Below are 25,905 nucleotides of genomic sequence, written 5' to 3' on the forward strand. Positions count from 1 at the left end.
TAGGTGAGAGGAAGAATAGATTAGGGAGGCGGGGACGAGCTGGCCTGGTTTTGTGATGCAGTAGGGGAAGGGGAGATTTTGAAGCTTGTGAAGTCCACATGATACCATTGGGCTGTAGGGTTCCCAAGTGGAATATGAGTTGCTGTTCCTGCAATCTTCGGGTGGCATCGTTGTGGCACTACAGGAGGCCTAGAATGGATGTGTCATCTGAGGAGTGGGAAGCAGAGTTGAAATGGTTTGCAACTGGGAGGTGCAGTTGTTTATTGCAAACCGAGCGTAGGTGTTCTGCGAAGCGGTCCCCAAGCCGCCGCTTGGTTTCCCCGATTATAGAGGAGGCCACACCGGGTACAGTGGATGCAGTATACCACATTGGCAGATATGTAGATGAACATCTGCTTGATATGGAAAATCTTCTTAGGGCCTGGGATGGGGGTGAGGGAGGAGGTGTGGGGTCAGGTATAGCACTTCCTGCAGTTGCAGGGAAAAGTGCCGGGTGTGGTGGAGCTGGAGGGGAGTGTGGAGCGGACAAGGGAGTCACGGAGAGTGGTCCCTCCGGAAAACAGACAAGGGTGGGGATGGAAAAATGACTTTGGTGGTGGGGTCGGATTGTAGATGGCAGAAGTGTCGGAGGATGATGCGTTGTATCCAGAGGTTGGTGGGGTGATACGTGAGGACGAGGGGGATCCTCTTTTCATTGTTATTGTGGGGACAGGGTATGAAGGATGAGTTGCGGGAAATGTGGGAGACGCAGTCGAGGGCGTTCTCGATCACTGCGGGAGGGGATGTTGTGGTCCTTGAAAAACAAAGTCATCAGAGATGTATGGGAGTGGAATGCCTCATCTTGGGAGCAGAATGCCTCATCCTGGGAGCAGATGCAGTGGAGGTGAGGGAATTGGGAATAGGGGATGGCATTTTTGCAGGAAAGTGGGTGGGGGCAGGTGTATTCTATGTAGATGTGGGAGTTGGTGGCTTTGAAATGGATACCCTTTTATAGCTGGTTGCCCGAGGTAGAGACAGAGAGGTCCAAGCAGGTGAGGGAAGTGTTAGATATAGTCCAGGTGAACTTAAGGTTGGGGTGGAAGGTCTTGGTTAGGTGGATGAGCTGTTCGAACTCCTCGTGGGTGCACGAAGCGGTGCTGATACAGTCATCAATGTAACAGAGGAAGAGGTGGGGTTTAGGGCCAGTGTAGGTATGGAAGAGGGATTGTCCCATGTAACCTACAAAGAGGCAGGCATAGCTTGGGCCCCATGCGGGTACCCATAGCCACCCCGTTTGTCTGTAGGAAGTGGGAGGAATTGAAAGAGATGTTGTTAAGGGTGAGGATAACAGTTGTTGAGGGTCACAGTTTCTGTCTGGCTTCTGCTGTGCCATCATCAGCTTTGTAAAATAAAATCTCTCTTTTTGTTTTACGCCTGTGGAGGAGCCAGGGGACAGTGTTTAAAAAGTAGGACTTTCTCCCTTCCAGAACAGAGATGAGGAGATTTATTTTCCTCTTTTGAAGATTGTGCTAGTTTGGAACTCTGCCTCGGAAGGCAGTGGAGGCGATATTTTTCAGGCTGGAGTGGGTAGACTTTTGTCAGGCAAAGAAACCTAAGGTTTTTGGGGATAGATGAACATGTAGACTACTGATTAAAAACAGATCATCCATGACTTTATTGAGTTGCAGAGCATTGTGAACCACCAAATGGCATATTTCTGCTCCTAATTCATAAATTTATTTATCTGTACTTCACCATTGAAATTGATGGATGTGAAGTGGTTACTTTGGGTTGATAGATGCACAATAGATTTGCCATGGAGAATTTACAAGATAATGTATGGCTTAGAAGGGGTGGATGCTGGAAAGTTGTTTCCATTAGGCGGGGAAACTAGGACCTGTGGACACAGCCTTAAAATTAGAGGGGGTAAATTTAAAACTGAAATGAGATGACATTTCTTCAGCCAGAGAGTGGTGGGCTTGTGGAATTCATTGCCACGGAGTGCAATGGAGGTTGGCACGTTAAACGTCTTCAAGGCAGAGATCAACAAATTCTTGATTTCAAAAGGAATCAAAGGCTACGGGGAGAGTGCAGGGAAGTGGAGTTGAAATGCCCATCAGCCATGATTTGCATGGTGGAGTGGATTTGATGGGCTGAATGGCCTTACTTCCACTCCTATGTCTTATGGTCTAATTCAGTTTTACCTAGATAATAGGTGTCAATTATTGCCAAACCACCTCTCTGAAAATTAACTATTACAACTGTAGAGTTTTATCCCTTCCTGGTTTTAAATGTTTTGGAGATTTTAAATTTTTTGGTGTAAATGTTTTACTTATTTTGAAAACTTCTTTTCTATTTCTCTCAAGTCAACTCTTATTTTGTTCTTCCTAGTTATTCTTCCATGCCTGATTTGACATCAAATTTCTCCATTACAACGGACACATCCTGCTTCATCCTTGTGCTATAAATATTATTATGTCATTTTGATTACTGAAAGAAATGCAAAGTTACTTGTCATCCCACAAGGTCCATGATCTGTTTCCTTCATTTGCCATTATCAGTTTGCATTTCTCATTCTTGTCATGCAAAAATTTAAATGTGCAAGTGAAGTGTAACTAACAGCTAACACGGTTTTGATGTCCTGCCACGTGAAAATTTGGGTCAAAAGATATCAAAGACACATCAAATGCTACACACTTTCTTTCCTTGTTACCCTTATGGCTAGGACTCACTTTCTAATTCATACCATCAATGTTTCAACAATATACTTTGTTGAATTGACATGCTTCTTGTGTTCTTAAAACCTTTTTAAGAACGAACAATTCTATTAAAGCTTCCTATGCCATAGGTGAGGGTTTTTTTTTGTTGAAACAAACTAATACAATTGGGATGGTAAACATGATAATATTTATTCTAGTAGCAAATCTCTTTTTGATGTTTATAATGCTGAAAAAAATGCCTCATAGCTTCCTCTAAGGTTTGTGCACTCAATGTAATGAATAATACTCAATAATTTCACAGTCCAATGAAAACAATTGTTTTTCCTAAACCATTTGAAAACTGTTCTCAATACCAAAACTGACTTCAAAAAGCAGTTTGTCAGATGAAGGAAAATGTATTACTGCAATTGTATTTGATTCAGAACCCCAAGGTTTCAGATCATTTTTAATACTGCCCAACACTACTGTATGAAAATATAATGTACAGTCAACAGATAGGAATTATTATTCCAGCTGTTTGGTTTCTGAAGATTGGTCACAAAGAATTTCTGTACAAGTTCCATCAGCGCTGACCTACCTGGCTGGCTCATCTCAGTTGTTAGGAGTATATATGTTGGAAAAGGGTAGAAGCATAAGGCAAATAAATCCCAACAAGTCACCTTGGTTGATGGTATGTGGCAGTTGGCTCTCTTCAAAATGGTGCAAAGTGGCTGCTTGACAAAGGAAAGTTTGGGCTCCCATTCAGCTTGTTAATTCAAAAACCTGACTCCTTAGGTACTCTGTCTCGACTAGATTAATTCACAGCTAAATACCACTTCATATTGACAGAAAAATGGTGAATTAGTTACACTTTACGGAGAAATTTATAAAATGAATCACATTATGGGACATTCAGTTGCACATTTTTCAATATTTTAACATTGCCTGAAAGTGTTAATACTCTTATTAAAGATTCATAAATTATCTCGGTAAAAGTGAGATGCCTTTGTATTGAAGTGTTTACGTTAATATTGGGATATGATTCCTAGGAGGACTATCTCTTCTATCTCTTTAGGTGTAATCTTCAAAACCTTTTCTCTAGTTGGAGAGTCAAATCTTTGAATTCCTTCTGTTTGATTTTTTTTTGCATTCGCCCTGGGATGCCAACATTTCAGGCTAGGTCAACATTTATTATCGAATCAATAGTTGATCTTAATCCTGGGTTTGGGGGGAAAAGATCTTTTGACGATAAGATTTAATATTAAAATAAGCGGTAAATACCCCCGCAAAGCTAACGGGTAGAGAACAAGATGACACTGATCTCGGGCACTTGGCAAATGGTAGACATGAGATGGAACGTGGCTCTGAGTGCAGACAGTGGCTCGGATCTGGAAGGGGCTGCCTGCGGTACTGAACTCCAATCCAAGCACTTCTGAGGGAACTGCGCTGTTATTTGCAAAAGGAAGGCTCTAAGGACACTAAGACGGTGAAGAAATCCAGACCTCGGAACAACAAGAATGTGTGATTCTTTAAAAAGCCGAGGGAGTTTTCCGGGGACGGGGAGATGCGGGAGAGTTTAGCAGGCTTAAAACTTGTTGGGAGTCACAATGAGCTCTGTCCCGCTCTGATGTGAGGACTTTCTCTGTGACCGCAGATTGTAACTGCAACATCACCGCCATCAGAGAAATAATGATCCCTTCCCAACATTCGGGGGTCGGGGAGAGAGCCGAGGTAGTGTCATTATCCCACCCCCAAACCTGCGTGCGGGGTAATCTCCTGGATATCAGGGAGATACGGCTACATTCTGACGGCCAAGGGTCCGGAAATCTGCTCTCCCTGAGCCAAGACCAGATGGGAGCACGATGAGAAAGTACAAAAGCACTGCCCGCGGGGCTGTGCAGGAGACTGGCTGTTATAATTATTTTCTTCATGTCTAATCTCGCAAACAATGCGAAGCGATAGAGAAGCCACAGTCAATGTTTCCAAAGCGGAACTTCCAAACAATCCCATTTGCCGAAAAGGCCAAACCAAACCTATCCCCGCGGTTTTAGCCCGGTACTCGAGAGCAATGATACTTTCCAATGATTTGAGTCCGAAAGTGAGGCGACTCCCCAACAATCTCCTTCATCAATAAAGTTTTAAATGGTGAATATAGGAAGTCCAATTGTGGCTGTCTTACTTTCTTCTTCCACCCCCTCCCATTTAAAAATGCTTGTTAATTAAATAACAGCTGCTAAATATTCATTGGATTACGAAGGGAAAGGAAGTTAACTTGGAAAACCGTCAGCAAATATAAACACGATGACCTGACAATCTAAGCGTTGCTAATGACATTAAAAATTTGTCCGGTTGTAGTTTGCGGACACTGGGAAGGCTATTCTTTGGAGTTTTGAAGTGAGCTCTGTCGCTGCACAACACAATGTTCTATTAGCGCGTCTCCGGTCTAAAATAATAAAGCTTTCTGCTTCATTAACGGAGAAGAGAGGAAGCACTATAGGCTCACTGAAGGACAATCCACCGTTCGAGTTTCCTGTTTACACTATCGCATAAGAACGAGGCAAAATAATCGGTGCTAATTCTAAAAACTACACCATTCAGTCCCTCAAAGGCATGGAATTTGTAGTAAATCAGGCCTGCAGTAACACTGGCAAGCAGCGCTGACCCCAACAAATGAAAATAATCAAAAGTAATTAGAAGCGTGCTGGACTGCTCCTCAGAGATCTGTGCTAGAGAATAAACATGCCTTAGTGTGCAGAAACTCTGCAAAGACCTATGTCTGAGCTGTTAGGTGCCCTGACCTTGTCTATATAAAGATGTGATTTATGAAGTGCAGGGCATAGCGGCAAGGCTTCTGTCTTTTTCAAGAAAACTGTTTGTGTCAGAATATAAGAGTCTCTCAGCTCTGTGCCTCAGTCCAGGGGAGGCTATCCCCTCTGTAACCCTCCCTGTCAGGGAGAAAAAAAAGTAACATTTTCGGGCTAAATAAAAAACTTGTTTTGGGAAAAGATTTGTTGCTACTCAAATGAAGTTGAAGGAGGAATTTGAATAGCTCGGCCTAGGTTACACGGACCTGAATCTTTATACCGTCTAAAATGTTAAAAAAAAACTTTCCCATATAACCAATGTTTAAAATAATTGTACAGTTCAATCGTTAACAAAATAATAAATGTTAAAAATGTATTAACGATTTCAGGTTTTCAAAAGACTACCACTTACAGCATTTCATTTCCCTGCAGTGGGATCTGGTCTTTTTTACTCTTCAGTTTCTGGCTCTATTTTGTTGGCTCCTGTAACATCTCATTTGGATTTTTTTATTATAAGATTTAATGTAGTTTTAAAATTTAACAAAGAGCTCTGCTGAGGCTTGACTAAATTGCGTTAAATTCGTAAGGAAGGTGTTTAGTTACATTGCTGAGTTTATCAAGTTCGAAGCCCCAGTGCAACTTTCACGTGGGGATAAGACGTTGCTCTATTCACCAAAGCAGGGTAAAACACACGAATACGTTTGAATTTACGCTAAGCGATTGAGTCTGCATCCCATAATAACTCCTTCACACTTGTAGTAAAAGGATGACTCTTTTTAAGATAAATGTGTCTTTCACTCGACTACAATCAAAAATTACCAAGCTAAACAAAACTGTCTTGAGGAAACAACTTTTATTTTCGATATTTGTCGCTTCCCTGAGTGAAATCTGACGAACTAAGTGAACATGTTGCTCTGTATTTTTAGTTGTTTCCTATAGTTATCATTAATTCCGAGTTTCTACCCAGACGAATTCAAAGTCGTGAATCAAGGTGTTTAGGGGATACAGGCAGAGTCCGATTTTTTTTGTCAATAGCAATGTTAAAAACAAACCGAAAATCGTATTTAACGTCACCAGACAGGTGAAGCTTTAGGAAAAGCGCCTAATTTGAACTACGTTTTCTCTGACCAGTAGTCTGCCGATAACATCAGGCAAATCGGGAAATGGGCACTGTTCAAATTAGTTTAAATGTTAAACACAGGGATGCTCTCCTTTAAATGACAGTTCGAATGTCGTCGTTGGGCAAACCAGCCTAACTCGGTCTTGTGAAGTATTCAGGGCAAACACCAGGCCGTCTCCTGTGCAGGTGTTAATAGGCTGGGACTCTGCAAATTGGACCCAGCCATTCGATTCCCAACCAGCGATTGTTTATATGAATTCCATGATTGGAGCATCAGACACTGATGTGCTTTTGTTGTGGCTCTGTTGGTAAACTAATCTCCAGCAAAGATGCTGTAGATTGCCCAAAGCAATGTGTGTTATCCCAGCATAGTGTTATTTGGCAGCGGTCTTTCAAACTCAGCGAAGTTCAGTGACAGTGTGAGCCTGAAAGCGAAGAACCACGTGCAGATTCTATAGTTCTTGCTATATTTGGAACGCTCCTCAGATAAAGAAGCTTTTGTGCTTCTATGTATTTCACATGAAACCTTTACATGTGGAGTGATTGAGATTTTTTTTAGTTCCTGAGAGTGGGAGGAGAAGAGTGGCGTGGTTTGGAACCTAATGACTGGAAAATGCTGCTGAAAGAAAGCTGTGGTGGAAAATGGTAGAACTCCTAACTCCTAACTCTTCAATAATAACCGAAGCGAAATGGAATAAACACGCTGTACGTTTGTGCAGATTTCGATTTTCTTTTCTTCACAGTGAACCCAGAACGGGTTTTTGCTGTTTTACCCGATGGAGCAATGTCTAGACCAGTCGGGAACTAGTGTGTGAGCGCAGGACATGGGCGACACCTGAAAGAGTTCAGGTTGTTTATCCTACCGAGAGAGGCTCTCGGCCCGGGTGGGGGTGTGGGGACCCCAATGAGCGGCTTGTTGACAGAAAAACCATGTAAAAGAGGCCAAAAAGGTCACAGCATCACTCATCAACGTACTTCTTAAAATCCCACCTGCATCTAATTGACGTTAAAGCCATTTTCATTATTAGGAAGTGCGGGTTTGAGGTTCCCAATGAAACGGAGACAGCGCTCTCCCTGCCCGGCGTTAAGCATTTCATTTCAGGCAGCTCCAGCTCAACACTACAACCATCATATCAGCAACTTTATTAAACAGCGGTCTGCGACAGCAATGTTTCCTGTTTAACAGTTTGCCGGGACCCTATGGGCTTAGTAAACCCACAGGCTGATCTCGGTGTTCGGTTTAGTCCAGCGGCAAGCCAAAAGCAGGCTTCAGTAAAAACGCTGACACTTGCCCCCCCTCTCTTTCCTCCTCCACAGAATGCTTTACGTGTTGAAAAAAAAAATTCCTTGAAAAATTTCTGTTTCGTTAAATGTCCCTTTCCTTTTTGCAACACGATAAATGCCGATCGATTCTGTGCCCGTATCTGATGAACGGAGACCTAATCTCAGTGTGGGTGTATTTACTAAAAGCTGGAGTAAGCTGTGTTTAAAACAGAGATGTTAATTTATCCCTGCAGCCGAGTTCCTTTTTCGGTTCCAATCGAAAGGGCCCAATCGAGAGTTGCTCCCAGTTTCGTTCTCCACCTCAGCTCCGTGCCCGAGTAACTCCCCGGGACACTATCGCTACACGGACTGGGCACTCGCGAAAAGGTTAGCTAGTTTTAAGAATAGGTTACCCGGTTGGAACAATAAAGAGAGCAGCGATCTCAACCCCTTACCGGCGGCTTCCTCCGATTCCGCTCGGGAGAAACATCGGGTCCTTGTAGCGTTTCAGTCTGATCCGGAACGCCGCCAGGATCCCCGTGGGTTAACGGAGAGAACAGAGTGATCGAACTAAAAACAGGAGTTTAAAAAAAACCTTGGTGTTACCTAAAGCGAAATGAAATGGCGTGTATGCATTTGAACAAGTAACTAACCGGTGCGAAGCAAGAAGCAAGGCTTCGATGGAAAGGCTTGTTGCAGTTTGTCCGGGTGCACCCCAATGAAGGCAGCTCCTGAGCTCGGTATCTTCCTAAAGGTACCGTTTTAACCAAACGAATGGAGAAAATTGATGAAGTAGAACCGTGGAGAGCTCTGGTAATTGTAAGAATGATTAATGAGAATCAAATTACACCATCTCAACAAGCAAGAACATTAAATAACAAGGAAAAGAAACGCGAAAGAAAGTTATTTGTAATCAAACAAGGGAGACCCAGCCACAACAAATGGAGAACAATGGCTCTCAACATTTAATGAAAAATAAACCGCGGATCTATAGGCACATGCTGAGCACTCTGAATTTAAAATCGCTTTCCTTGAATGTGATTTGTAATTTGATTTTTTAAACTTTTTTGATTTTAAAAACAAGTGTTTAGATGAGGTTGAGACGATGGGAAACACCGTGCCCTGTCAAATATTTCCTCTTGTTGTACATGCAAGCTTTCACAAACGCCTGACCTTTTGGAAAGTCAAGATAGTTTGACAAAATGCAACCAATTTGTGGAGGTTTGTGTTGTCTTCATTGATGCAATGAAAGAGTAACTTCTTTCCAGTTGTTGATGGGAAGTTGTTTTGTTCTGTTTCTCACTTAAGATACATAGTTTGTTCTCCCTAATTGTTTTTTTAATTATGCCTCGTAAATTAACCAGCATTTTTCGCCTGCATGTAAAATTCAAGCAATTAATTCTACAGCAAGCAACTTAGAATTCCCTCCAGCAGCCCTGGAGACTGCTTCCTCTGGATTCTCTGGCTTTAGAATCGAATGCAGACTGTCGGGCAAATTAAATTAATTCTAGGGGAAAAAGTACCTCTCTCGCTGGTGGACTTCAGATGCAGGAGAACTATTAGAGTCCGTTTGAAATGGTATTTAATACACACAAAATAAAAGTTTATACTAGGCAACACATTTCCAGAGCTGCTCTATGCCCCGCTCAACATATTCCTTTAATTAAACTTCGTTGCACTTGTAAATAATTAGAACAAAGGCGCGGTAATTACAGAATACGCGAAGAGTTAAATGAACATTCACACAAATGTGGATATAATTCCACAAATTTCGATGCAATCATCTGCGTGTCCCTGACTACACATAGGCGGAATATGTATATTATCTCCAACCAGTTTAATATTTTAGAAACATGGGTAAACGGTTGATCTTTGTCATGTCTTATTTCTCATTTAACCAATGCATTTTGATCTATTTTATTTAATGAATGGAGTTCTGCGTTGGGTGAGTATCATAACAATTGCTTGACCCCTCAAGATCTAGTTTCTAAGTTGAGACGGACTTTAATAGCTGTCATGCCCGTGACCAGTCAATAGCACTAAAATACAAATCGCGATTGAAAAGAGGTTTGAATATTGAACAGGTCCACTGTCTCCACACCATTCTGTCACTATCGATCTCCTGTAGAAGTTCGTTTTGTGAGGGATTGAGTTGTTTTGACAATCGTAAGATCTCTCTCGAAAACATTTCAAAGACAGTACATCAAACAAAGCAGCCGGGGATCTTGTCAACCGGCCGCGTTTGGAGGAAGCTTTTACTGATGGAGCCAAGTTACACCATCTCTTCCTTTGTGCTGAACGTCCCCTTGCTCTGCTTACTCTCTCTAACTATTCACAGGTTGGCGGAGTGAATGGTTCTAAAGTAATGACCAGGTTCCATTCTCCCTGCTTTCTTGAGATCGAAATTACATGTCGTAAATAATAAATTCATGTCACACAAACTATCCGATGAATTGGTTGATGAAATCAATATGGAAACGACAGAAGTCGGATCAGAAGACAAGCTCTTTCCCAGAAGATCAGGTCAGGATTACAGATATTCAGAATTATAGATTTTACAGGTATTACAGATATGGATATTATACATATTTCCCAGCAGCCTACATTATTCCTCAACTCAGATGGCTTCTCAACTGCAAAACGTGAGCTCATCCCTCTGCTGCTGGAGACCCAGCCAGAACCGTATGACCCTCTGTGGGAATGTAATGCTGTTACCGATAAACTCTATCATTATAACAAACCCTACGGTGTCCCTTTGGGATAGTTGCCCTAACCCTGACCTAATTGAACTAAGTATTACCTGAAACTCCGGAGATGGAAGCATTGCCCACAGAGAGTTTCTGGCCAATAAGATGAGGGCAGGTCCATTGAATGGCAGCGCCACTAGAAAGGCTGTTGCCTGCGTGGTATAACAGCCACCCAAGACCTGAGACCACGAAGGCGGTAGTGTTGTGGGGGTGCAGGTGGCTCCAAATCGCATATGAGTGACAACAAGGTGTAGAGCTGGTTGAACATAGCATCATAGGTGCAGAAAGGCTGACATTTCGGGCCTAGATCCTTGATGCTGGGAAGGTGGTCACAGGGTGGCAGGCATTTGCAAGAGGGAGTGTATCAATTGCAGGAGCAGGAAACACCTCTCAACAGTATCCCTCCTCCTTGCCAACATCATTCACGTACTGAATACCTTTAAGTGATAAAACTCACCAAACGCTTACAGGAAACCTTGAGTTTGCTTCTTGTGCTCCCTGCATAACAAACCTTATGCCTGCCATTGGATTAATACCAGAGGCCTGAGATGTGGAATGAGTGATCATTGATTGTCCAATGAAGATCCTCAATTGCAGAGAACACTTGCAGCAGTTTAGGCCAAGCAAAATGAAATAATAGTACTTGATAAAACATCAACTTCAATTACATACAACTTCATTCAGGCCTTCTCAGCATCGATTTAATTGGTGGAGGGGGGGGGGGGCGTGAGAAGGTAGTGGGATTGCCAAAGCCATCAGTGTGGAAGGTACCAGCTTCCACCCTATAACAAGCTCTGCCCTTGTTACTGAAAGAGAGGCTGAGTATAACTGTAATGCCCTTTACAATTCTTATTCACATGTAGTTTGTGGGTACTGTTGACTAGCATTTTTGTCCAGCCCTACTTGCCCTGCCTTCTCGAACCATTGCTGTACGTTTTAGGTAAATCCACTATGCCCTGATGGAGGAACAAAAATAGAAATTACTGGAAAAACTCAACAGCTCTGCCAGCATCTGTGGCAAGACAGCAGAGTTAACGTTTTGGGTCCAGTGACTCTTCTTTAGAACAGGAAATTCCAGGATTTTGACCTTCTGATGCTGAAGGAATGGCAATATAATTCCAAGCCGGAATTGTGAGTGGCTTGGAGGGGAACATGCTGGGGGTGGTCTTCCAATATATCTGTTCCATTTGTCTTGTAGACGTGCTCATGGGTTTGGAAGGTGCTGACCTAGGAGCTTTTCTGAATTTTGACAATGCGTCTTGTAGATGCCACTTTTGAGCACTGGTGGCAGAGGGAGTGAATGTTTGTGGATGTGGTGCCAATCAAGCAGGTTGGCGTCAAACTTCTTGAATTTTCTTCAATGTTGTTGGAGATGCACTCATGGAGACAAATCTGGAGTATTTCATCTCACTCCTGACTTGTGCCTTATAGCTGGTGGGCAGGCTTTGGAGAGTCAGGAGATAAGTTGCCCATTTGTAACTGCTGCGGTGAGCCCAGTTCACTCTCTTATCAGATAGATTATCTGATGGAGATGGCCATTAACCTGACATTTGTGTGGCACAATGTTGCTTGTCACTTGTCAATCCAAACCTATCGTCCAGGCCTTGCTGCATTTGGACATGCGCTGCTTCAATATTTTAGGAATTGTGAACGATGCTGAACATTGTGCAATCAACAGTGAACATTCCTAATTCTGACTTTGTATTAGAGGAGAGGTGATCTTCTGCCGACTTTGAGACCTGAAAACTCAAATCAGATCTGTGGTATCCATCAGAATATTTTGTTGAATTGAAAAGTTTTTTTTCACCAGTTCTGTGTATTGGAATGTCTATGTCTATGCGGTTGTTTCTGTAACAACGTGTGTCACTTCTTTTTCTGTGCGTGATCGTGCAGGCTTGATTATGCCCTTGTGTGCGTACGTTGGTGTGATTCTGCATTTGAATGGAAGTCGCAGAGTGTGTGTCCGTATCTTTGTGTAAAGATATGTCCACATGGTAGTGTTTCGGAGTGTGCCACTGCAGCTATGTGACTCCTCATGAGTACCAATCTGTGTCTGGGTGAGTCTCGGAGCCTGGGGTTGTGTGAATGCAGTAAAAGTGAATGAAGTTATCGTGCGGGAGGGAGACGCCAGTTTGACATTGATTGCTGCAGATTTAAACCAATGTAACTACTGCCCCTTTAAAAGTTACTTGCCAGACGGAGTTATTTTCATCAATATAAGTATACCAGAAGTTTATTACTAACTTTTTTTTATTAATAACGTTATTTCCTGGTTCTGTGACTTTTCGGCTAAATACACGAGGTAATGCTCAATTGTGCAGAAATCCCTCGGCAACTCGGCCTGTCTCATCGCCCAGCGCTCTGTGCTCGCTGGGAGCGTTCCCAGGATACAAGGAGCTGGAATGGCTCTCGGTCTAACGCTGTCTAATGGCTTGGCGCATGTTGCTGAGACCATCAGAAAACGCTGTCCTCAAGAAAATCATATTTTTAAAAAATCTAGAAATTATGAGATTTTCACAAGCACTGCTGAAACTGTACAAGTTTACAGTATTGCAGAGATCAGCAGATTGATTATGTGTAAAACACATGATAGATTGGCTGAAATCAAAAACCCAACTCAGGCCATTTTACTGCCAATTGCGATCGCCATCTACTGGGCAGCCTGCAGCACTGCCACTTCCACCCTAAACCCATTTCAGCTCCAAGTCCCCAGCCCTATCAATATGAAGCTCATTTGCCCAGGACGTGGTACTGATTCTCGACGCTTTTGTTTACACAGCGACATTTCCTGCTTTTCAGAGAACTGTTTTTTTTTAATAAATAGCCAGGTCTATATCAGAAAAGCAGATCAACTCCACCAAATAGTAATCAGTTTCCCAACTCGCTGCTGCTTCTATTTAACACACAATGCATCATAAAACAAATCCTTCATCCTGACAGGAAGAAAATAGAACAGCTCATAGGTTCAGCTTGCCCAAGTTATTGCTAAATTAAAAAGCTCCAACAATGGACATCTTGAGGAACGGCAGGAAGCTCGCGGTCAGCAACCGGGGCTTGCTGAAGGTTCTCAGCACTGGAATCTATGGGAATCTCTGCCTGGATTCTGCTGCTATTTACAAAGGAGTCCCGGAGTTTATCCGGTGATACCTAACGTCGCATTTAAAGTTGCACGTCAGTAATTCCATGCACAATAACAAAAATAAACCTAAGTAGATAGATCCATGATTACACATAACAGACCAATCGAAAGCCTCGCAGTAACAGAACGAGGGATTTACCAACCGATGACATAAAACAATTGACATCAGGAACAACTAAGACACTCAGGATGTGCCTTGGAATCAGTAAAGGCATTTAGAAATTTCGTCTATTTCACATCTTCCAGAAATAGGGCCAGCTCTTTGCAAACACATAAATCCAGGCCTGTGTCACGGCTGTCGCCAAACCTTTCTGTCATATTTATCATATCTACCATATAATTCCATATCTGTCAAATCTATCTATACTGTAGACATGAATACTTCCATGTGCATCTGCCACATGTACCGTGTACAAATAGGGAGGCAATGGTTTAGTGAAATTAGCGCTGGACTGTTAATCCAGAAACTCAGATACTGTCCTGGGGACATAGTTTCGAATCCTGTCGCCGCAGATGGCAGAATTTGAATTAAATTAGAAGTCTAATTCAAAAGTCTAAATCATTGTTGGTGGAAAACCCCCATCTGGTTCACTTTAGGGAAGGAACCTGCCTACATGTGACTCCAGAGCTACAGTAAAGTGGTTGAGTCTTAATTACCCTCTGGGCAATAAAATACTGGCCTGTCATATGTACCATTTCTGTGTTAAACATGTTTGTTATGCATCTAACATATCTATCATTCAAATAGGATCGGGAGTTTGCGTAAAGAATACAGCAGATATTAAAATTCGAGTTTATTTAACAATTAAAAAAAATATGAAGAAGATGTAGTAAACGTAAATGTGGATATTCGATAACATTAAAAGCCCGAGAGTTACCTGGAATTTGATTGTGGAGTTAATGAAGGTGCCGTGAAGGAGGTGATAGGAAAGAAGCCGGAGAGCGAAAGGCCACGGCACCTTGATCAAGTTGGAAAATAGCAGCAAATAGTTACAGCTTATCCCTCGTCCCAGCAGAATAGAAGCATCTGAATTTGATCAGTGTTTATTAACCAGAACAAGGACTGGCACAAGGATTAACCTGGGCAGCTGACATTTTCTTGGGAGCTGTGCAGAAGATCGCAGTTTGGTGTTTTGCCCTAATGTCTTTGTAAATCTTTCCGTGAACTATTTGTATGTGCGTGTGGGGGACCCGCGAGAATGTGGATGAGTCTCCTGTGTATGTTTTTGTCCCTGTCTGAGCAAGTACACGTCGATGTAACTCAAAGTTTATGAAGTTATTTTTGACAACATTTAAACGAAAAATAGGATAATCACACGGAAGAGAGAACTTCCTAACCCCTTTCTAAAGGTATAACATTCTTGGTCACTTTGACTTGAATCATATTTAAACCGCTTTAGCAAAGTTTCAGCAAAAAACCAAAAGTATCCCCCTCCCCGGAAATAAAACCTTTCCAAAATTCCTGAGTGGGGTGAGGCCCTCTGTCCTGCTCAATCCCGCTCCCTTCCCTTCTCAGAAACTCTCGTCAGGAGAAGCTTCCAAAGCAACTTCAATGAGAAATCTAATCCGCTTTCCCGGGGATTGTTCAATGTGGCGGCAAAAACCACTTTCCTTTTCACTGACTTTCAAACTCTGCCTCACTTCAGGCAAATCCGTGACTTGCCGCGCAGCCCGAGATTATAACAAAAATAACCTTTTCTGACATAAAACTCATTCCTATCGGTGTCCTAAAGTAAAGGTGAGGATGCAGACAGCTCCATGTGGAGGTCAATCCGATTTCAACAGGTAACTGCTGCAGGCACGGAGCTAGAGGGGCGGTTATTAGGAAAATACATGAACGGAACAAATGTAGTAACATCCAGGTGACATTCCACTCTGAGCCAACTACACCTCCACCCCCGCCACAGCCCCCCACCCCCAGAATGTGGGTCTCATCTGAAGCTCCGTCCACACCATCATACACAAAACAAACTTTCCACCTTTAATATTCACCTATACAGCGTGTATATACGTTTACGTGTATGTATATTTCTACATGTGCGTATATGTTTCTATGTACACCTGGATCTTTCGGTTGAAATCCTATATTTATTCGCAGATTAAAATGAATTTCAAAATTAATCTTCCTTTTCCTGATTGAGCCATGATTTATTTGCTGTTTATATACTTTAAAGAAAGAACTTGTTTTAAAAATAAAACAAGCGATATGCGAACAGGGTGGTTCAGTGGATGAGTGAAAAAGTGTGAACTGAAGTGGGACTGTTGCTTTGATTACGAATTGTTCAAGTGTCCCTCTCGACACTGGTTCCTGAGAGGCGTGTTATAGAGCTTTCATTCCGTCCTCCCTCCAGCCCAAGGTAATGCAATCGAGAGAGAGCGAGCAAAAACGGACGCTTGTCTTTAAATCCAGCCCATCTTAACCTGTTCCTGTCTTTTTAATGAGCTCTCCAGGAGATCTCTCTCTCCAGTGACGACCTTTCGTTGACCTCAGCGATCGAGGACGCTCCTGACACTTCATCATAGAGAGAAAAAAAAGGGACAGACAGACAGTCAGACAGAGAAAGACAGACAGAGACAGAGAAAGTAAGCGGAGTTCCTGGGCGAACCGCGTGTGGATGGAGCAGCTCCCGAGCTCCGGCGAGTGAAGATCGGGGCAGTAAGACGGGAAACTGTCCCCGTCCGCTGGATCGTAGCCCCCGGTCAGCTCTTACCCACTGATCTCCACACCCTCCCCCTAATCCTCCCCCACCCCCACCCCCGGGAGGTTCCTCCTCATGCAGCAACTTGCTGGCCTTGACCGAGAGTGTTAGCTCAGGACAAACAAACTCACCCAGGAGTGCTCGAGAGCCGCCCCCGCTGCCCCGGAACCGGCAGCACCGACCGAGGGCCAGAGAGGGCGCGGGTGGGGAGAGACCCAGGGCCGGGGGCGCCTGCAGTCGGAGCTCGGACCGGGGGCTTATCTGGAGGCGGCTGGAGGGAGACAGGCAGCAGGCAGCCGGCAGCTGCAGGTAAGAACCGAGCCCTCCTCCCCGTCTCCCTCACAACCCCTCACTCCCCCTCTCCCTCACTACTCCCTCACTACTCCCTCCCCGTCTCCCTCACTACCTCTCCCTCACCCTCTCCCTCACTACTCCCTCCCCGTCTCCCTCACTACCCCTCACTCCCCATCTCCCTCGCTACTCCCTCACTACTCCCTCCCCGTCTCCCTCACTACCTCTCACTCCCCCTCTCCCTCACTACTCCCCCACGGTCTCCCTCACCCTCTCCCTCACTACTCCCTCCCCGTCTCCCTCACTACCTCTCAATCCCCCTCTCCCTCACTACTCCCTCACGGTCTCCCTCACCCTCTCCCTCACTAATCCCTCCCCGTCTCCCTCACTACCCCTCACTCCCCCTCTCCCTCACTACCCCTCCCTCCCCTCTCCCTCACTACCTGTCTCCCTCACTACTCCCTCACTACCCCTCTCCCTCACTACCCCTCTCCCTCACTACTCCCTCACTCACCCGCTTCCTCACTACTCCCTCACCCTGTCCCTCACTAACTCCCCTCCCTCACTATCCCGTCTCCCTGTCCCTCACCACTCTCCCACACCACCCCTCTCCCACACTACCCCCTCACCCTGTCCGTCACTCCCCCCTCCCTCACTAACCCATCTCCCTCACTACACCTCTCCCCCTCACTACCCCATGTCCCTCATTATCCCTCTCCCTCACTATCCCTTTCCCTCACTAGCCCTCTCCCCTCCCTCACTACACCTTCCCCTCACTCCCCCCTCACTACACCTCTCCCCTCTCCCTCACTACCCCATCTCTCTCACTAACCCTCCCCTCTCCCTCACTATCCCTTTCCCCCACCACCTCAGTCCCACTCTCCCCCACTACCGCTCTCCCCCTCTTTTTCACTATCCCTTTCCCTCACTACACCCCTCGCTCACGATGCCTCTCCCCTTCCCTCACTACCCTTCTCCCCACTACCCCTCCCTCACTAACCCCCACTACCCCTCTCCCCATGTCCTTCACTACCCCCACCCCTGCCCCTCATTACCACTCTCCCCTCTGCCCCTCCCTCACTAACCTGCATTACCACTCTCCCCAACTACCCCACTCCCCATCTCCCTCACCAGCCCTCTCACGCTCTCCCTCACTACCCCTCTCCCTCGCTATGCTGCTCCCCCTCCCTCTCCCCCTTCCTCACTACCCCTCTCCCCCCACTACCCCCTCTCCCTCATTACCCCATCTCCTTCACTACCCCCTCCCCTTCGCCCTCACTACCCCTCTCCCCCTCTCCCCCCACTACCCCTTTCTCTCACAACTCCTCTACCTCACTACCCCTCTCCCTAACTCCCCCCTCACTACCCCTCAAACCTTTCCCTTCCCCTCCCACACTTCCCCCTCACTACCCCCAAACCCGTTCCCTTCCACTCCCTCACTTCCCCCTCACTACCCCTCAAACCCTTTCCCTTCCCCTCCCTCACTCCCCCCTCACTACCCCTCAAACCCTTTCCCTTCCCCTCCCTCACTTCCCCCTCACTACCCCTCAAACCCTTTCCCTTCCCCTCCTTCACTCCCCCCTCACTACCCCTCATCCCCATTACCCTTCTCACTTTCTTCTCCCCTACTAACCCTTCACACACTCCACTTTCCCCCACTCCACATTTGCCTCCTCACCCTCACTCCCCCTCACCTCCCTCAACACCCCTCACCACTACCCTCACTGTCCCTGAGCCTGTCACCCTCATTCACCCCTCAGCCCCTCACCATCTCTCCCTGTCTCCCTCATCCCCTCTTGCTCACTTCCACTTCCTCACTACCCCCTCACCCTGCTCATCCACTCTCCATCATGCTCCCCCCACGACTCTCACCTCCTCCCTCTCCCTCACTCCCCTCTGCCTTACTCACACCCTGAGCTTCTCTCCCTCATTCATCCCTCATTCCCTCTCACTCATTTGCCCTGTACCTCCTCGCCCTCACTCCCCTCCCTCACCCCCTCGCTCATCTCTTCCTCCTCGCCCCCTCTCCCTCATTCGCCACACAGCTCCTCTCCCTCACTTCCCTGCTTAACCTCTCCCTCTATTCACCCCTCCCTCACAACTCCCCACCCCTCCCTCTCCCCCCTCTCCCTCACTCTCCCCATCCTCCTTACTCCTTCATTCCTCTCCCTCACTCATCCTCTCATCCACTCTCCCTCAATCTGTCTCCTTCACTCCCCCTTCGCCCTCACTTACCCCCACTCTCCCCTCATTCCGCCCTCACCCTCACTCCCACTGTTAGAATGATGTTCGCAGCGAAATACGTTGCTGCCCCGCCACTGGGACCTCTCCTTTTCCCGAACTATAACACCAACCCCGCCTACCCCCACCCCCGACTCAAACCCTCTCCCGGTGTGGGCTCTGACACCCAGGGGACTCCCCTAGCCCAGTGTGACAACAGCCCAGTGCGGACAGCGCTTTGGAAGCGGGAGTCGCCTTGTTCCTGAGCCTGGGAGGGCCCTGAGAACGGGACACGGCCCAATGGGTCACCGCCTGCGGCTTGGCACCGGCTGGGAATTCGGGGACACCTGGGGCCGGTCTGCAATGAAGCCAGGACAGGAGCAAACACAGGCACACTCCCCCCCCACCACACACACACACTCCCCCCCACACAAACACACACTCCCTCCACCCCACACACTCCCCCCCACACACACACTCCTCCCACACGCATACACACTCCACCTCACACACTCCCCCCGACACACACTCCCGCCCAACACACACACCCCCCCACGCAAACACACACTCCCCCCATACACAAATACACATTCCCCCCCACACACACTCCCCCCACGTAAACACACACTCCCCCCACACACACTCCCCCCACGTACACACACTCCCCCCACACACACTCCCCCCCACACACACTCCCCCCATACACAAACACACATTCCCCCCCACACACACTCCCCCCACACAAACACACACTCGCCCCCACACACACACTCCCCCCGATACAGACACACACTCCCCCCACAGAAACACACACTCCCCCCTCCCACACACATTCCCCCCAAACACACTCCCCCCCCCACACACACCCAACATACATTCCACCCCACACACACTCCCCCCAATCACACACTCCCCCCACACACACACTCCCCCCCACACAGACACGCACTCCCCCCTCCGACACACATTCCCCCCACACACACTCCCCCCACACAAACACACACTCGCCCCCACACACACACTCCCCCCGATACAGACACACACTCCCCCCACAGAAACACACACTCCCCCCTCCCACACACATTCCCCCCACACACACTCCCCCCCCACACACACACCCAACATACATTCCACCCCCACACACACTCCCCCCAATCACACACTCCCCCCAATCACACACTCCCCCCCACACAGACACGCTTTCCCCCCTCCGACACACATTCCCCCCACACACACTCCCCCCACACACACACACAACATACATTCCACCCCCCCACCCACACCCCCCCACACACACACATACTCCCCCTGTTCACACACACACACACACTCCGCCCCTACACACACGCAACCACCATACACACACTCTCCTCACACACACACCCCCCACACACACACTACCCCTCACACACACTCTGCCCCACACACACTCCTCTCCCCCCGCCCCACATATACACACACCCTCCACACACACTCCCCCACACACACACTCCCCCAACACACACACTCCCGCCGAAACACACACTACCCCTGAAACACACAGTCCCCCCCACACACACACTCTCCCCCCACACACTCCCCTCCCCCTGCCCCACACACACACACATTCCTTCCACACACACTCCCCCCCACACACACTCTCTCCGAAACACACACTCCCCCCGAAACACACACTCCCCCCTCACACACACACACACTCCCCCCTCACACACACACACTCCCCCCCACACACACACCCACCACACACACACACACCACACATACCCACACACACTCTCTCTCCTCACACACACCCCCCACACACACTACCCCTCACCCACAATCTCCCCCACACACACTCTCCCCTCACACACTCTCCCCCACACACACTCTCCCCTCACACACTTTCCCCTCACACACTCTCCTCCATGCACACTACCCCTCACACACACCACCCCTCACACACACACCTCCCTTCACACACATCACCCATCACACACACACACCTCCCCTCACACATTCTCCACTCACACATTCTCCCCTCACACACTCTCCCCTCACACACACCTCCCCCCTCACACACACCACTCCCCCCACACACACCACTCACCCTCACACACTCTCCCCCGCACACACACCTCCCCTCACACATTCTCCCCTCACACACACCTCCCCTACACACACACTACCTCTCCTCACACACCCCCCCACACACTACCCCTCACCCACAATCTCCCCCACACACACTCTCCCCCACGCACACTACCCCTCACACACACCACCCCTCACACGCACACCCCCCCACACACACACCACCCCTCACACGCACACCCCCCCCACACACACACACTACCCCTCACACACACTCTCCCCCCACACACTACCCCTCACACACTCTCCCCCCCACACACACTCCCCCACACACACTCTCCCCTCACACACTCTCCCCCACTCAAACTCTCCCCTCACACACTCTCCCCTCACACACTCATCCCTCACACACTCTCCCCCACACACTCTCCTCCACACACACTACCCCTCACACACACACCTCCCCTCACACATTCTCCCCTCACACACACCTCCCCTCATTTACACCTCCCCTCACACACACACCCGCAACCCCACACACTCCCCCCCACACACACTCCCCCCACATGCTCTCCCCTGTACACACACCTCCCGTCACACACAATCTCCCCCACACACTCCCCCCTCACACACTCCCTGCTCACACACTCCCCCCTCACACAGTCCCCCCTCAAACACATACACTACCCCTCACATACTCCCCCCCACACAAAGTCCCCCCTCACATACCCTCCACTCACACCCTCCCCCTCACTGCCCCCTCACACAACCCCACTCACTGCCCCTCACACACACCCCTCCCACTCTCCCTCACACACACACTCTCCCTCCCATATACACACTCTCCCTCACACACATTGTCTCTCTCCCCGTCACACACTCCCCCTAACTCCCTCTCACTCTCCCTCACACACACCCCCTAACTCCCTCTCACTCTCCCTCACACACACACCCTCACTCCCTCTCACTCTCCCTCCCATACGCGCACACACTCTCACTCTCTCACACACTCTGTTTCTCCCACACACACACACACACACACACACACTCTCTCTCTCTCTCTCCGTCATACACACACACACACATTGCCCCTCACCCAGTTCCTCTCCCTCCCATACACTCTCTAACTTCACCTGTGAACCCTGGTCAAGCCTCTGCCCTGTCTGTGCCCCTTCCCGGCTCCGTGCCCAGGGTTGGCCCGGGCCATTGCCAACGGTTCCGTTCTTCCCGGTGCTTGGTGAACCGACTTTCCCTCTGTCGGTGACCTGTTTTAAATAGGAACCCAAGGAAATTGACGTATAGGGAGCAGAGCGAATCTTTAGGGTGATCAAGCCTTTGTTTCCACATTTGAAATTTTATTGAAATATCCTCAGGAACTGAGAAAAAAAGCAGGTAGAAGCTTGTTTCTGGTGGAAAAGCCTGGGACAGTGAATCGAGCGTTCGATGCGATAAAAAATTGCAAGAATCAAAGTTTTACGATGTTTTGAAAATATCAAGTTGACAGTTTAAAAAATACAACCTTTATAGTAAGATTGTACACAGAAACAGTATTTGATAAGAGCTTCACTGGAAATGTTCTTTGTGTTTTTTTCCCCTTGAAGTGTAATGAGAACCGTAGGGTCAGACTTTCCCACACACGCAGTGTATTTCCGAGTGACTGTTCCAGACCGCGTTTACTTTCATCCTAAACTGATTCTTAATGGCCGCATTTTCGCAGCTTCCGAGATCACACCGTTTTATTAATCCCCTGGAATAAACAATAACCGGCGAAGTTTAGAACAGAGAGCACCGTCGTCTAACTTCTGTTTAGGATAACAGAACCTTCCAATACAGTAGTGCGTTTCGGCAAGTTATTGCAAGTTAATGAGCTGCAGCAGCTCCTGTAAAGTTCTGATTTGCATGTTATAGCGCTTAGAGGTTAGGTAAACAGAGAATAACCTCAATAACTCCGACATAAAACTAGTTATGAAAATTAAATTCTCGAAATTGGAGGTTGTTTTAAACGAAAAGCTGTTTGTATCGTTAACATTGTTTAATTATTGATGGGCCCAGGATGGCTTCATTTCCAATGTTCTCTCTGAGCCCGGGTTTACCGGTTGCACCTTTCTGCTCGTGTTTGTCATTTGGATGTCAGTCGTGCTTTAAAGGTGTAGTTTGCTGCTAAATTTTTGTTTCCAATTGCCAGAGAAATACTCAGGCATTTAGTAAATTACTGATTTCCAACGTAGTCTATTCTTTCCTCGTTTCAATATCAATGCATTCAGTTAGAAAAGAAAAATCGATATAAACCTGCCTAATACACCTGGCATCACATTCTGATCTTCCCAAGTTTTTGTTTTAATGTGTGGCTGTTTTTAGTCAAAATGATAAGGAGCCATTTTCACAGTTCAAACACACAGCTTTCAATGTTTGCAGTTACCACCTTTTCATATTTACAGTACTTCAAGCCTGATCTATAGATTAAACTGAAAGTTGCATGTTTTTCAAGGTTACGTATTATAAAGTGATTTAGTTCAATACCTGTCTCTTTTAAATGGACATTAAAGTAATTGTGAAAATATAAATCTCTACTGTACAAGTGTAATTCTCTAGACTGGGTTGACACAACTGTTTATATTTATATATGAAAGTCCATGATTTATAAAACAGGATTCATATGTGATGTATAGCTATGCCAGTAAATCTCTTGCGTTATATATGTCTAATCTGTTTACTGTGCAGATACCTAATATAAATAATGTGAATGTTGAACATGTTAAATGGACATTATTTATTACTGTCCATATCAAAGTTTTTTTCTCTTAAACAGTGACTGTCAAATATGAAAATTTCTAAGACTTCTTTGATCGTTTTGTGCTTTATGATTAGTTAATTATTATGAATTAATTAGTTCTCGAGACAGATTTTGTACACGATTGGTACAGATCCACCACCATCATATGCCATGTTTGCATCAACATTTAAAATCTCATTCATGTCCATTTTCAGGGAAGTGTTTGGAAATTACACATCAGGCGATATGAAGACCATGCTACAATTTAACTTTTCAGGGAATAATTTGGAAATCTAAACAGAATTATAAACTGTTGACATGTATTGATTAATCGTTTGGGGTAGGGGGGTGCTGGGTGGGTCATGACCCCACAAAATAAAAGTCAGGATTACATTCCATTCGAAGGGATTGAGGTGATATATGACGCTTTTCTCCCCTCCCCTCTAATCATTAAAAAATGTCCAGAGAATGTTCAGATGCCTCCAAAATGCTTCAGTTAAAGGAATTAATTATTTGCACTGAACAGACTAAATACAGTAGTTACATGTATGTATTTAAATTTGCATATATACTGGGGCTATTTTTTTGTTGTAGCTATGTGGGAGGTACAAAGTTTATTTCTGGCTTCCTTTGTGACTCACTCTATATTGATTTTATCTGAACATTTTTCTTCCAGGTCTTGGATGAGTTAGGCAATGTAAAGTTCTGCATCGATGCCAGTCAGCCTGATATAGGGAGCTGGCTCAAATACATCAGGTTTGGACGGAGTTATGAACACAACCTAGTCGCATGCCAGATAAATGATCAGGTATGTTGAAAATGCTTGTTTGACTTTATCACTCAGGGTTTCAAAGGTTTGAGACTCTTGCGAGCTCTAAGAAGAATACAGGATTAGTAGCTGATAGCAAAGCTACTGTAGACCCTCATGCCATGTTTGCTCCTGTGTTAAGTGGCATAAGAGAGATGTTAAACACAGATTATGTGCAAGACTTTTCTTCACAGACTGACAATTATTTTGTTGTCATTGAACATTGTCATTCCTTGCCTGTATATCGTTTAGTGATTAACATGCAAAAAGACATAATAACCACCCCTTTACAAAACTTATTCAGCTCAAGTCTGATGCAAATAGTCAGTGGAAGGAAACAATAGACATTAGCAAAACGCTTACCGGTAATACCCAGAGCCAAATTACAAAGCCTGATGTTTCGAAGGGAGGAAAACAATTGAAAATGAAACTCCAAGAGTTTTGTGAGCCATGTAAAAGAAAAGATTGTACATACGTTATACATCGTACATTTTAGCAATTCCTGGTGAAGACCCTAATCCCATTGAAAGACCACAGACCATATTACAAACTACTCTCAGAGCTGCACAGAACGAAACTGAACAAGAGGTAAATTAGGAAAAAATGATTACCTGGGGCTTTAATTTGACCTAAGAAAACTTGATGATTTTGTTACCCTGTGTTTTTTATGTACATGACTGATATGCAAGTGTAGTTACCTAGTACAATTTAATATGATGTTTGCAGAAAATAGGAAAATGAAGTGTGTCAAAATTACTTTTGAAAGACCCTGACGGGATTTTAATGATCTTTTTCATCCTGAATATACAGAAGATCTGATTATTTGGATATTTGTCAGTATGCCTTGCCTCATATTTTATGTTTAACTTGTTTGTTATTTTTGGTGCATTGATATGAGAACTTAGTGGTCAAATTAGTGGACTGACAATCCAAAGGTCAGAAAAGATCTAGAGAAATATATTAAAACCCCACCAGTTATCTGGGAATATCAAATTCAGTTGATTTATTAAAATTGGAATTAAATAGCTAGGTTAAGTTATGACCATAAAATTACAGGACTTTCACAACAAGCTGTCTGGTTCACTTGTGTTCATAGGGGAAACGAGCGATTGTCCTTACATAAATAAAAACTGGAAGAACTGTAGATGCTGTAAATCAGAAACTAAAGCAGAAGTTACTGGAAAAGCTCAGCAGGTCCGACAGCATCCGTAAAGAGAAATCAGAAGTTAATGTTTTGGGTCTGGTTACGCTTCCACAGAACAGTTCTGAAGAAGGATCCACTGACCTGAAATG

At 45.9% G+C, this 25,905-nt stretch overlaps 1 protein-coding gene across 9 annotated transcripts in view; it reads left to right on the top strand.

Annotated features, from left to right (window-relative positions):
- Positions 1-25,905, top strand: part of mecom (MDS1 and EVI1 complex locus) — a 992,273-nt gene that overhangs the window by 755,305 nt on the left and 211,063 nt on the right. For 7 of the 9 annotated variants that reach the window (XM_059651242.1, XM_059651246.1, XM_059651243.1 and 4 more), the window contains exon 3: positions 24,481-24,612. In XM_059651242.1, the coding sequence (XP_059507225.1) occupies positions 24,481-24,612 (132 nt within the window). Of the gene's footprint in view, positions 1-16,103; positions 16,760-24,480; positions 24,613-25,905 lie in introns of those variants that run through there. The other 2 variants (XM_059651249.1, XM_059651250.1) reach the window with 2 other exon arrangements.

The sequence above is a fragment of the Stegostoma tigrinum genome, chromosome 14, assembly GCF_030684315.1.
Source record: "Stegostoma tigrinum isolate sSteTig4 chromosome 14, sSteTig4.hap1, whole genome shotgun sequence".
Classification (NCBI taxonomy): Eukaryota; Metazoa; Chordata; class Chondrichthyes; order Orectolobiformes; family Stegostomatidae; genus Stegostoma; species Stegostoma tigrinum.